General features: G+C 35.5%; 2 protein-coding genes across 3 annotated transcripts; one reads left to right on the top strand and one right to left on the bottom strand.

The window, feature by feature from the left end:
- The first annotated feature begins 502 nt into the window (after positions 1 to 502).
- elmod2 (ELMO/CED-12 domain containing 2) lies at positions 503 to 6,492 on the top strand. 2 transcript variants are annotated; one of them, XM_051890302.1, is made up of 9 exons: positions 503 to 657; positions 1,279 to 1,426; positions 1,633 to 1,661; positions 1,780 to 1,877; positions 2,660 to 2,789; positions 2,887 to 3,020; positions 3,122 to 3,190; positions 3,288 to 3,421; positions 4,535 to 6,492. In XM_051890302.1, exons 1-9 carry the CDS (start codon positions 514 to 516, stop codon positions 4,690 to 4,692), a joined length of 1,044 nt encoding a protein of 347 aa, XP_051746262.1. In that variant the 5' UTR covers positions 503 to 513; the 3' UTR covers positions 4,693 to 6,492. The 2 variants fall into 2 exon arrangements, with proteins under 2 accessions (XP_051746262.1, XP_051746273.1); XM_051890313.1 differs by lacking the exon at positions 503 to 657 and adding an exon at positions 1,014 to 1,188.
- Positions 6,493 to 6,666: 174 nt separating this feature from the next.
- Positions 6,667 to 14,028, bottom strand: ucp1 (uncoupling protein 1). Its single transcript, XM_051890328.1, has 7 exons — positions 13,869 to 14,028; positions 13,092 to 13,225; positions 10,867 to 11,074; positions 10,522 to 10,719; positions 9,967 to 10,068; positions 7,896 to 8,076; positions 6,667 to 7,315 (listed from the first exon to the last, which is right to left on the bottom strand). The coding sequence occupies exons 2-7, from the start codon at positions 13,215 to 13,217 to the stop codon at positions 7,201 to 7,203; spliced, it is 930 nt and encodes a 309-aa protein (XP_051746288.1). The 5' UTR covers positions 13,218 to 13,225; positions 13,869 to 14,028; the 3' UTR covers positions 6,667 to 7,200.
- Positions 14,029 to 14,542: the final 514 nt, after the last annotated feature.

Here is a 14,542-nt window from a genome sequence, read left to right as displayed (position 1 = left end):
CATGGTTTTATTATAGTAAAAGTGTAGTACCTGTTTTTTTTTTTTTTTTTTTTTTGCTACAAATACCATGGTTAAGCTATGGCTAGTGCAGGAAAACCATGGTTAATTTGTGGTTACCATGAATTAACTACAGTAACCATGTTGTTTTGGTTTTATTTGTTGTAAAACCACGGTTAATTTTCTTAAGGGCTGTATAAAGCTCCTAGATCATTTAATTTTCCACAGCTCATGTTGTCTTGAGTTTTTTTTTTTTTTTTTTTTTACTTAAATTTTTTTTCAGTGTTTTGTCAGCAGAACAATTCAGAAACACGTTAAATAACAGTACAAACCACTGAAGTGATGCATGTCTATCCCTCTCAGCCTCGCTTTCGTTCCCGCTGAAAATCAAAGATGGCGCTGGTGTGAATAAGGTTTTTAGATCAGTGATTCTTAATATAACAAGCCAGAAAAAAGTTTTTTTTTTTTCTTCTCCCGAACAGATAAGTGTATTATTTTATAAATAACCTATTCCAAATGGTCTATATATATTATAAATTAAAGTTTAAAAGTGATTTGTCACAGAGAGGGTCATTTGAGCCCTCTGGGATTATGGTTCAATCGTCCGTTCTTCTGCGCATGCGCACCAATCCGAATCATTTCCGGGAGAAGTGGCTGCTAGTAAGTGTGATGTATACAGTTACTGGACTCCATAACATCTTCAGTAAATAGTATTAAATGCTAGAAAAACCAGCGACTCAACGTAAAGCAGTATAAACGGCGGCAGCGTCACGCGAATTGCGTCATCAGTTGAATTCACGCTACTTATTTGTGTTTTTGATGTCCAACATGTCTCGTGCATGAACAACCTGTTGTGTTGTGCTGTCCAGCTGATTTTCTTAAAGCATTACTTTTTTGGCTTACGTATCAGCTTAATTAGTCATGCAGTTGAATAGTTTGTGTGAGTTCTGAGGGCTGATTTGATGGCGGACAGTGTAAACAGAGTCATGCATAGATCTTATTGGTTAGAGATTACTAATAATGCTTATTCCTAGCACAATGCTTGGTGTTTTGACAGAGTACAAGGATCAGCAGCAGCTCATTTGCATTGAATGAAGTGTATATTACTTATGTGTGGCTCTAAGCCAGTAAGAGTTGTGTGCACGAGCAACAGTTCATTCTAAGAAAATGCAGGGAAAGTGTCCATCTTGTGTATGTTGCGTTCCTGTTGCGTGTCTAATAATGCATGTGGAGAAAGTGCAATAGTTGGACTGACACTAACTGATCATGTTTGTATTTCAGAGGATGTTGGGGTATATCTGGAAGTATTTCTACTCCTCATGTTTGCGCTTCTGGTTGAAATGGTTGCTCCGGCTGGTCACAGGAAGATGCGAGTTACAGCGCATTTGTGCCCGATGCAAAGCTGGAGCTCTGAGGACATCACAGATAGGTGACTTTGATATGTGTGCACTAGACTTTTTTATGTATATTAATGTATGGGAGTGTAGTAAAGGTATCGTTTTAACCTTAAAGTTCTGTTCATGCAGTGACCTGTTTAGTGATTATTATATTTGGCTGAAACTCTTCTTTTAAGACAAAATTTGAATTGTCATTCATCAGTTTTGCAAACCTGTCGTTGTTGTTTTACTTTTGTAGAGTATTCTCTGAAGTCCTCTAAAAGCAAGGTATGTCTGAAGACAATCTGTTTGCTTCAGCACTTTATTATCTGAGTAAACATTGATGGGAACCACATTGATTGATCTGCCAAGATTGATCTGATGAACTCACTTTGTGATTGATCAGGTATTGCGAGCTGCTATGTCTTTGAAGGAGAATGATTTGGAGGATCATCTGGCTCAAATAATCCAGGAGAAGAGAATCAAGGAGCAGAAAGATCCTACGTGAGGCTTTCTTAAGACTGCGTTAACTTCATTCAGTAGGGAAAATCAACTTTAAAGTGAAGACATTCAAATTTTTTCTAGATATTTATATATTTGCTCTGAAATGGCATAAACTGTAATTTTTCTGAATAGAGGGACCTTCATTTTGACCAAATAGCCTCAAGTTTGTTGCAATTGTTTTTGTAAGACTTTTGTTTTTAACAATATATTTATTGTTAAGAAACATTTTACTTTTCACAAAATACAAATTACACATTACAAAAGAACCATCATCCTTTAATTTGAAATAACAATATTTCAAGGAAGAAAAAAGAAAAATACTAAAATTAATAAAAACTGCTGAGAAACTACAAGATCTACAACATAATTTTTGCAATGTATTAATGTAAAAATCTAGTTAAAAATAATTTGTCCCTAATTAAAATAAATATTAAAATATATTAAAATAAATATCAAAACATTTTAATAAATATTAAAAATATTTTAGGTATTTATTTTAATATGACAAATGCATGAAGGTGAATAAAAAACACTAGGACTTAAGTGAGCATTTATGAGTAGCAGTGAATCATTGAATAAACATTATGAATTCATTCATTGAAACACTTTGAAGTGATTCAAGGAAACGAGTCAAACTTTTGTTCTACTGAAGTTTAAATCAGAGACTCACTGATCAAAAAGTTTTATTGGCTTCACAATTTTTATTTTCCCTGTTTATATATAGAATGTTGTGGATATTATCAAGGTCTAACAGCAGTTTCACGTGCAAAAACCTCTTACAGGTTTAAGGTGAATCTTCGCCAGTGCTTGTTACAGATCAACGGATATAACAAGCTGTTTGAGGCAGTTGAGGAACTAAGAAAAGAGGTGTTCGACCCTGAAAACGAGAAACATGAGACCATGCTTCTGAAGGTGATTGATTTAAAGTCTGATATCTCACATGAAGATGATTTGAGCTTCAGAGTTTTTCAGTTCTGACGAGTCTGTGTGTTTGTTTGCTCTTGTCCAGTTGTGGGACTTGTTGATGCCGTCAGTGAAGTTGGAATCGAGGATCACTAAGCAGTGGGGAAACATTGGCTTTCAGGGCGATGACCCGAAGACTGACTTCAGAGGGATGGGGATGCTGGGACTCACAAACCTTCTGTATGTGGAACATCTCTGATTATGATTAATTACAGGAAGGTACTGTTTTCTTCCCATTGCTTCCTTGATCATTTTAAGTTGAGTTTTTCTTTGTTTCTCAGTTTTTTCAGTGAGAAATACACCAATGCTGCCCGGCAGGTCCTGTCACATGCGAATCACCCCAGACTAGGGTAAGTCCTCACTGATCTACGTCATACACCACACTTAGCGTTACTCAAGATTGTTAGTGTAAATTATACTTATTATGATTTCTTTGTGTCATTGCAGATACTCGTATGCCATAGTGGGCATCAATCTGACCGAGATGGCGTACAGCTTGATGAAGAATGATGCTCTGAAGCTTCATTTCTATAACACAGTACCGGGAAAACCCCAAATGCAGCACTTCCATCAGTTCTACTGTGAGTAAACACACACGCATATATATATATATATATATATATATATAAAAAATATATAATATATATAAAAAATATATAATATATAATAGTGTATTAAAGGATTAGTTCACTTTTAAAATAAAAATTACCCCAAGCTTTACTCACCCTCAAGCCATCCTAGGTGTATATGACTTTCTTCTTTCTGATGAACATAATCTGAGATATATTAATAAATTATCCTGACGCATCCGAGCTTTATAATGGCAGTGAACAGGACCAACAAGTATGAAGCTCAAGAAAGTGCATCCATCCAAAGCAAAACGTACTACACACAGCTTCGGGGGGTTAATAAAGGCCTTCTGAAGTGAAGCGATGCGTTTGTGTAAGAAAAATATCCATATTTAATTCATATTTTTCTTTACGGAAGGCGGTCTGGCGGAAGCTAGATATTTTACTTTATAACTTGTTAAATATGGATATTTTTCTTACGCAAATGCTTCAGAAGGCCTTTATTAACCCCCCAGAGCCGTGTGGAGTACATTTATGATAGATGGATGCACTTTCTTGAGCTTCATACTCATTGATCCCGTTCACTGCTGTTATAAAGCCTGGATGTGTCAGGATATTTATTAATATAACTCAGATTGTGTTCATCAGAAAGAAGAAAGTCATATACACCTAGGATGGCTTGAGGGTGAGTAAAGCTTGGGCTAATTTTCATTTGAAAGTGAACTAATCTTTTAAAACGGTAAAGTTTAAACATGATAGAAGTGAATCTGACAAAACTTGTCAAAATCATGGCCTTGTAATATTTCATTAAAAAATAAAAACAAATTAGAAAATGTATGGTTTTAGTACCATCATTTTTTTTTGCATTATGACATTTACTCTCCAGATCTTATTGTCTCGTTCTCATTACTATAAAAAACAAATAAAAAAAAATACTGTAAAAAAAAAACATACTTTCTTAAAATCAGCAGAAATGCAATGGAGGACTATTGTGTTGACTAAAAAAAACAATACTTCACAATTTATACTTTTAAATTATTACTCATTTATTAATTATTTTTAGTTTTTTTTGCTCAGAAAATCATCACAGTAATGGTCATGTGTTTCCTCTGTCTCTGCTGGTAGGTTACCTGGCGTATGAGTTCGATAAGTTCTGGGTGGAAGAGGAGCCGGAGAGCATTATGGAGTTTAATCGCTACAGGGAGAAGTTTCACGACAAGGTCAAAGGGCAACTTCAGGCGCCGGAGGTCACGCTTCTCATGACTGTGGACCAAGAAAAGTGACTTCAGCGTTCCAGCATCATTTAAAAGACAATAGGAAACCGAACAGTTCCTTTTTGTTTTCTTTTTCCATTGACTTCATGATAGTTTTTAGTTGGGAAATGTACAACGTGCATGAAAATTTATTTGAATATTAATAATTAAACAGCTGTATTAAGTGTACATCAAGGGTACATAGCTGGTTGTTTAGCTACATTTACCTGGTCAGGGAAAAGACTTCCACTGTTAAGTATTACTAATAATACTTTAGAAGTGATATTTTAAACTTCCCCATCACACTTGAACGTTTTGGTCGTGTACACATGAATCCTGCTTCTTAATGTTTACCCATCTCAGGAAGTTGATGTTTCTGTTCATAAGATTTTAAGAAGTTGTTTTTGTCTATATGCAGATGATTCAACATCTTTGCATGTTAAAATGCGTTTAAGTTGTATTAAACTTTCACCCGTCATCGTCTGCACAATTCTTGATGTGGCCTATAAACAAGTATTTAATATCTAATCGGTTGTATGATCTGTTCTGTGAATATTATTCAGACCTCAACTCAACTCCAAAGTACAGCATTTGTATGCACAAACGTTAATGTAACGCTGTGTTGTCTTATTTATAAACGATGTTTGGTTTTGAAGATGTAACTTTTTATTCCTGATGACCCAATTAATTTTATAGTGTTGGATTCATACCTAATGTTGAAGAATAAAATTAGTGACTGAACATTTATACGCAATGTTTGCTTCTTTTCTTTAGAGCTTTTGGCAATAAGAATTAGTTAAAAGATTTGAGATTAGTAAAATAATTTTATAATTTTTTTTTTTTTTTTTAAGTGGGTAGTTTGTTTTTTTGCATGTCTTCCATCCTATACCTGATCACCATTTCTTTTAATCATTTTTATTCACCTTTTTGCCTTTACTAGATGATTTTAACTGTGACATTAATTTTTATTTAAATAATCCTTGTAGTCTCAACAAATATGGTCATAAAATCTGCTTGGATAACAAGCAAAATGTTTAAAAGTCACCTTGTTGTATGTTACAAAAATGAGGTTTATAGAATTGATTTTTATATATATATATATATAGCTAATCAACATCTGTATGACTAATGCATGATACCATAAATATTTAAAAAGGCTATATGTTGAATTTAGAAACTCTTGTTAATAATGACACTGGTGGTTGTTATGTGAACTGCAGCCAGCAACTTATTACTCGCACTCGTGCACACGTAACACGAGACTGAACGTGATTCAAGTTCTTCAAGTTCTTTTTTGTTCTTTTAGAAGTAAAAAGTTGTCTTTGCAGCGATATTCTGTTAACAACCATGAACCATCCACGCTAAAACCGACATTTAGACATTTAAAAAAACAAAAATTATAGCAATGAGAAAACAAAAGTCTGCACAAGCAATTCACCGACATCATGTCGACAGATGAGGTAAGTAAAATTACGCAAAGATAAATTGAATATATAGTATATTTGAGACTAAAGATCTGGCTATATGAGACTATAGTTTTAATTAATCCCTTTTCTTTGCATAACATATTGACATTACAGTACTGAATGTTTTTTTTTCTGCATTATTATGTACATTGTATGCATTCGTTTCATGTGTCATAAGAGAGACTCCCGGGAGCGCGCGTAACCGTCACATCCTTTTGATTTTCCCGGCAAAAACGTCCCGAGTCATTCGCATAAAAATCAGTCTTCAGGCTTTCATAGACAACCTAAGAAGCAGGGGAAGGTCTCGTTTTTAGGTTTCGTTACAAGCTGATCACACATTGGCAATAAAAAAAAACAAAACAAATATTACATTAAAATTCTTACATAGCCCCTTTAAATATCGAAGTAAATTATTTGACAATGTATTACCAGTATATGACATTTTTTTTATGAAGAGAGACTCATGCCTTTGAAAATCAATCTTATTTCACATAAAGTACCACAACTTAATATTCCACAGTCCCCATAAAGGCATACAGAAGTATAAAGGTGTTTTATTGAAGCATGTGCTTATCTTCTTGTTTTTATAGGTTTCCAGGCAATCTCACTTTCTAGGTCATTCCAGGGTTATGTGTTTTAAAATACTTAGGGTTTAAATAGACATTAAGGTAAATGGTTGCTTTAAACAAAGCACTAATTGCTTAAAAAACGAGGAAAGATAAATATTACATAAACATTATGTACATTATATCAAGGGGGTGAGGTTCAGAACATCCTCTCATTTCAATCTGTGCATTGGATGATCAATAGTTGTATTGTGCAGTGGTTTCATAATTATTTATACATGAAAAATGCCCTGAAGGAGAAAGGATGACGATCATGATCTGATTCTGATGTTTCTATCAAATGCTTTGATGCATCCTGTTGTGTTGCCTGTTCAGCTTCAATGCTGAAGTCTGAAACTGGAAGTTGCTGCGCCTGCGCTCCGGTTTTCATCGCCCATCAGAGGTGTTTAAAACAGCCGCTCGTGTGAGTCCGTGTGTTTGAAAGGATGTCAGTTTGAGTTAGGCATCTACGTGGTGGCCTCGATTCTGTTCCTGGACATCATCATAGCCCTCTTCAGCTGCTCGAACGACACGAACATCACCACGTTCCAGGAGCCCAACCTCAGGAAAGATGGAACGAAACTGAAAGAAAAAAAAAAGTTTCATCTGTTAAGGCCCGTTCACAGCAAGCACGATAACTATAACGATAACGATAAAGACATAATTCTAAAATTCGTTCTACATCTAAAAGAATGGCAGAGTCCACACCACAACTATAACAGCACAGAGAAACAATATCGTTGGAATCACCTTCAGAGCATTTTTTTTCCAGGTGATGAACACTAAAAACATTGACAACCAATCAGAACCCATCCTGCTTAAGAGCTTGAGCATTTAAAGAGGCAGACAACAAAATTACAGCACATGCTTATAATAAACAGAACAATATCGTGCATTGATGTGGATGCTTAGTTATCGTTTTTTGGTGTTAAGGGGCCTTTAGTCAGAAATCCTTTCAGACACGACATTTACAATACATTTAACAGCATTAGATAAGGTTTTACTATTATTCATCTTTATTTAACCAGGATACAAATGTGAAATTTACAAGTAGTCTGCAATAAAATTTCACAATGTGACACAGTGATCCCAGTGGTATAGCATATGTCGTAAACAGCATGCAAGATAGATAGGGTTAGTGTTAAAGTATGTGCTCGCTCACCCTTTGTAAAATGCGGTGGGTCCCTCTTTGGTCATCATAGTAAAGGCGCAGTTGAGGGAGCTTCTGTACTGACCGGGAGGAGAGTTCATGTAGCGAGTCTTCACCACGTCCACAGGAGACGCGATCACCGTCGTGATGAAACCGGCTCCGAACGCAGACACAAAATGACATGGAAGATTGTCTGCAATGCAAAAACAGGAATAAATGTTACTGAAATGTGTGCATGAAGGCTCTATTGTTACTCATTATATAATATAAAAAACATTTCTCATTTTCATTTAGTTTAACACTCTGGTGCTGTTTGGTCATTTTTTTCTTCATCGCAACGGTATGAAAATTGGTAAAAGTTTTGGCACTTGCTATGTGGACACAAAAAAACAAACAAATAAGCTAATGGACATGATTTGAAAAGGTTAAATGGTCCTGAAAAAAAGTCACACTCTAATTGTTCGCAGTCAAAAAAAAGCGCATTGGAAACAAATAGAAATCGAATTTAATCTAGTGGAAACGTTTGGTACTGCGCCCAAACAAAATCTTACTGAAAGCTCATTTTTTGAGATATCAACCTCAAATTTGGAACACAGCTTGTTTCGATTTATGTTTCTCTTACAGTTTCAGAGTGAAACATGTTTTGGAAAATATATATCTCATATAAAATTTAAAAATAGTATATTATGCATTTTTCATAATAATAATATACTTTTTTTATTTTCACTTTTGTAACTTTTTTTCACTTCACAAGTGTCGTCTTTAAAAAGAGACCAAACTTAAGTCTGTGCTCCAAAGCATTCAAGATTCACGACAGTTTAAGTTGGAAATTTCAATTTCAGGTCTATGCTCAAAAAGTGATTAACAGACAGTAAACGGATCATAACTATTCTATAAATATAATTTAGTAGCAAAAAATCCCCTCAAAATACAAAATATTAAATAAAAAACATTATCGAACTAAAATATAGTACATTCATTTCACTGAAATACAAATTCATTCATTTTGACCACCATGTGAGCAGCAAGTACTAAATTTACTAAATTTACTTGATGTACTCAAATAAAAAAAATAATAAAAACATATACATAGTCGCCTTAATGTATATGGAAATGACATGTCTGGTGTAGACCAGTGTTATTTTAGTATTATTTATATACTATTATAGCATTTATTAATATTTTAATTAATTTTATTAAATATTTAATTTATTAATTTAATAATAATCAGCATTTACTTGTATATTTAGTTTTCCATTTTAGTTTTAAGTTTCATCATTTTGTAATGAGCTTCTATAATTTTTTTTTTTAAATATTTTTATTTGTTTATTTTTATTAAATTTTAGTTTTAGTCATTTTAGCACTTACACGAAAGTTAGAAACAATTGGCAACTAACTGAAATAAAATACTTTTTTAAAGTGTAATCCTAACATTTATATTTAATTTCAGCTTTTTTCAATTAACATCAACACATGTGAACAGTTTTAGTTTAAGTTAACAGTACAGCATCACAGCGTCAGAGACACTTTGATCTGTGTGTGTCTGTGTGGAGCTTCATCACACCTTTGCCCTGCTTTCACAGGCCTTTCACTACAGATGTGCTGATATCGTGTCATAGTTTGCTGACTCACCAAAGCATGACCTGATCACCAGTACTATCTTATCTGGTAAAAGTGGTTTGTACTGGTTGATTCTAACATTTTCCACACTGGTTATTGGAGGTTGGACACTAAAGGGAGGGTGTGTGAGCTTTTGACCAATCACAAACGCTCCAGCTGTGTCTCCTTATGGACTCTTGGCCTGATTTCGAGGCTCCTTCACATGCTGGCACATGCTTTGAGTTTTGGGAAACATGCTGAAATCATATGTTATGGATTTAATGATTCCTACTTAATAAAAATGCTAAATAAAAACAGGATTGGTAACAGTAATGTTATGTTATATGAACAGCCGGTTTCTTTTTGAAACAGGATGTTGAGTGCGACATATCAAAGGGCTTGTCCTGTTTATTTATATATCCAACTGGCTTTTTAAGGCTCCTGATATCCAGGTGTACTGTGAGTCTTCAGTCATGTGACTTACCTGACATGAGCTTATGTTTGAGAATGGCTTCTTTGATGAGATCGTAAGACACCAGCTCTGTGCAGTTGACCAGGGCGTTCCTCGTGATGTTGGGTAGAGTTCCTGTATTAAAACAAAGCACAAATAAATAAGATATTCATTAGGATCATCAGTGCTGTTGTTTCTTAAGCAAAGCCAGAGCTGGCATGAGAAAAAAAAACATGCATATCAGGATTAAGAAAATTATTTTGGCCAAAACACATTTTGAATATTTGAAAAAAAAATTTCCTGTAAGCAAGGGATTTAAATGATTCTAACTGACTCTAAGACAACAAAGAGTCTAAATAATAATAATTAAAAAAAAAACACTATGATTACCCAATAATTCACTGGCTCTTTTTAAATCAATTGTGCTTCACATTTTGTATGGCACACTGAGCTGCTACCTATATAGTGTCCCAAGTAATTCACTTATTATCTGCTAAATCCGGTTGGATGCTGCCATACAGAGCAGCCCTTGTGAAAAAGAAGTACACTTCATCATATTTAAAATGAGTAATTCTTTCCGAGCCGCACCTTTCCACAGGCCTCTGAGCCCCTCGAGCTGGAAGATCTGTCTGTAGGCCTGCATGGTGCCGTTGTAGCGTCTGCCCACACCCTGCAGGTTCATCTGCGCCTGGAAACGCACCTTCACCACATCTGTAGGCTGAGCCACGGACACGGCCATCGCTCCTGTGGTGCAGCCCGCCAAGATCCTCACGCCCACGTTAGGGTCTGCAAGGCGAAAATCAACCAGACAATAAACAAGCGTCCATCCCAATATTCTCATTCTTGTCTAGCAGAAACAGCTGAGATCTTACTCTTTTCTTTTCTATGCAATGATGTGTGTTATACAGAGGCATGTGGACTCGTTGAACTCACTGTCTTTGCCGCGCGTGTAGAAGCTCTTGACGCTGTCGTAGAGGCCGATTCGTATGGATGCGAAGGCCATCTGTCTCTGAAGCCCAGCGACCAAGCCGTTGTAGAGCGAGCGCGGCCCCTCCGTTCTCACCATGGTGCTGATGGTCCCGAACACCCCTCTGTAACGGATGCCCTTAGCAGCGCCCGTCGCCGCCTTCTCTCCCTGGATCTGGGACAAAACAGAAACATGGAAAGATTATAATGGGAGTAGACCAGAGAAATACTTTTTAACTATAATTTTGGAGGGCTGGAGCCACGGAGGGCATCGTCCCCTCAGCTGGACTATTCTGCCCCCTCAGTCAAGATCAATGTGAAAATGGATTTTAATGATGAAATAGAATAGAATATTTTAAATAAGCACAATTTCCAAGTGCATAGGCTTTCTGGCATTACTATTAGGCTGCTCTAGCAACATTTTTGTTAAGGACAGCCTGTTTCGCAAAGTCACATTTTGATTGGCACATTTCACACATTAACATACGAACTTCCTGCACCTCGAAGAATGCAGCTCTACTGAGTAGGCTAAAGGCCCGTTCACAACAGAACGATAACTATATTTGTGTCCACACCAACAAATGATAACGGTTTGTTTATTCCGCGCTGCGGTTTCAAAGTGTGTACAACATGTTTTTGCTGTTCTTGTTGCATTTACACGGCTTTAACCAGCAGATGTCCTCAGTATGCTATGTCTCGAGTGAATAGCTAGTGTAATCGATCTAATCTAACAGTGAATTTAGCTGACGCAGTCAATATAGTGAAATAAAAACAATGCCTAGTCTTTTTCACTGCAACTTCAATTGAAGCAAGACAATGTTGTCGAAACTAGCACTGGATATCTGAGGTAATTTAATGTTACACTGTTTGCAATGAGATTCATAATCATCTCATGGTTAATAATTCTCACCATTTATTCTGAGGGTATGGCCGATTGTTTTCCATATATCCATTTTCTTTAAAGTATCCTTGAAAAGGGGGTTTGACTTGTCAAACAGTGGTGGCTTTTTCTGAACCTCGGCGATCAATTTCACCGCAATGTTGTCGGCCATTTTAAATGCCCGAGCCCTTAAATTAGAATGGATTCTGATTGGCTGTCAGTGTTTTATCATTCTATATCGTAACTATATCTTTATCGTTATCTGTATAGTTATTATTCTTGTTGTGAACGGGCCTTAAAAGTATCTTTTCATGTTTAGGGGGCTAGATAATTGGTGTTTTTATTTTTTACATTATCAGTGGTGGTATCATGGTAACTTGTCTGTATTTATGGTAAAACCGCTGAAATTGTGTATCTAAGCTGTATTTATATCTGGTGGTCTAAAACATGTTTATTTCATGGCTATCAATGAGTCAAATTTTCAAACATGTTGGTCTAGGCCTAATATTATTCAATGCTCTGCCATCTATATTTGCTCAGTACTTTTAGTCTCATAGCTGTAGTTGCTACAGGTTTGTATACGGTCCGACAAATATGTGAATTGGCCACATGTTTTTCTTGATGGGGATACTTTGTGTTAAATCATTGTCCGCTTTTCAGTGCTCGACTGGTGCCGGTGTTGTGTCAAATTCTGACCCCCACCAGATTATTCCCCCTCCTTAACCTCTGCGAACCGCTGATTCGATACGCTGATTCATAACGCTCCGAAGCTTCCTGAAGCAGTGTTTTGAAATCGGCCATCAGTATATAAGTCATATATTTGTTTTTTGTTAGTTGCAGGATTGCAGGAAGTTGAAATTCGGCACACCTGCTCTTAAAACTTATATCATAATAAAACTTTAATTTTAGTTTTTTTGCCAAGACATACATTTTAAGACACCTACCAAAACGCCTTAAAATTAATAAAAATATTATTGTTGCAAAAATATATAAAAATATCTTATATTTTAATATATATCATAAGATGTAATAAATTTAATATATACTATAATTATAAATATAATTTAAAACAATCATATTCAGGAACAGATTATATAATGCTTTTAAATAGATTTTTATATTAATATATTAATTTTCTTCTTCACAAATCTAAAAAAAAGAAGAAGGTATACATTTACAAATATTAATACTTAGCAAAATTTCTAACAACTACACAGATTATTTATATAATTTTTTTATAATCATAAAAATATTGGTGCAAACACAGAAATGCAGCAGCTACAGAGGCTCTGCTGGGACATTCGTTCTGTACCTGCAGGCGCACTTTAGCCGTGTCCAGAGGGAAGGTGACTAAATCAGCGATGCAGGCGGCGGATCCTGCACTGAGGACCTTCACAGCCAGAGGAGGAGGAACATCGGACGGCTTCAGACCCACCATACTGACAGCTGTCAGACACATGCATTCAGTGTTATTTACAAAACTCATTATTTATTATGACCATTCTGCACATTTTAAATTAATATAGTAATACATTTGAGAAAAACATAAATGCACATATGAGAACAAATGTGGTGCATGAGGTGCATCCTGGGATGCTTTTAAAAAGTTGTTCCTGTTATTGCTGCACACTTGTTGCATACAGCATACTCTATTCTTCATCCATTAAACATAGTTCTTAAAGAAATTCATATCTAGGCACAATTTATAATAGTCTGCAACACTAATTTCAAGCATATCAGCAGAAGCCTTTTGTTAAAAAGCATGAGAAATCCAGTCAAGTGCCCAAGCTTTTGACCGGCGGTCTAACTATTTACAACATATGCAAATGTAAAGATCAAAGTATTTCAGCTAGCATGTGCACTTTCATAACACAATACGAATAATATTAAAAATAATACATCACATTTACTTAATAAATTACATGATTTTGCATTCTATTTTAAAGAATATAATTATATAACCACATATTTATTAAGATTTTTTTATATTTAAAAAATGTCAAATGTTTTTTTTTTTAAAAAAAGAATATTTCATATAATATATTATTATTTATAGATCACACACACACAAAGCTATAAGATGACTGACCTGTGAGTGAGTTCCTCTGTCTGATGGAGTGACAGGGCTGCGAGGATGAAAACTGGCGCTTTGGAGGGAAGAGGACAGGCTTGGTCCTTCTTTATATATCATTATCCAAGACTGTTTTTCCCTCTGCTCAGGGAGGTGTTTCTCTGGGAAAGATTACTGGCCAACACAAAGTCCAACCTCCAGCACAGAGTCCAAAACATCCCACATCCAGATAAACAAGCCTTTAGATAACTTGGTGGACACAAAGCTGTTGAAAACTTCATGCTTGAATCATTGCGAGATGTTTCTGTCATTAACATGCACAGCATCAATGAATGACTACCAATGGGTTTGTGTGTAAAAACATTCATTTCAGCTTTAAGCAGGACATTAACCAATATATGAAAATATCTGTTCATTGCAATGCTAACTGGAGATGTTTATCATATAGCTAATAATGAAAGTGCAGATGCATTGAAGGATACCAACAGTGCTCTCAGCCAATAGTAGAGCTGGGGCAGTCCAGCGGGGTCTCAAAGATGATTGGCTTCATGGCAGGGTGTGCTATGAGCTGTATGCTATGAGCCAAACAACAAACCTCGGAGAATGTATACGAGTTTCTGTTTAACAGATGGAGGAAAACAAGCCAGCAGGATTTAATGGTAAAGCATCAATCATTGCAACAGTGCAATCAA

Source organism: Ctenopharyngodon idella, chromosome 1 (assembly GCF_019924925.1).
Source record: "Ctenopharyngodon idella isolate HZGC_01 chromosome 1, HZGC01, whole genome shotgun sequence".
NCBI lineage: Eukaryota > Metazoa > Chordata > Actinopteri > Cypriniformes > Xenocyprididae > Ctenopharyngodon > Ctenopharyngodon idella.
Note: the sequence above shows the minus strand (reverse complement) of the source record. Positions and strands in the feature narration are given on the sequence as shown.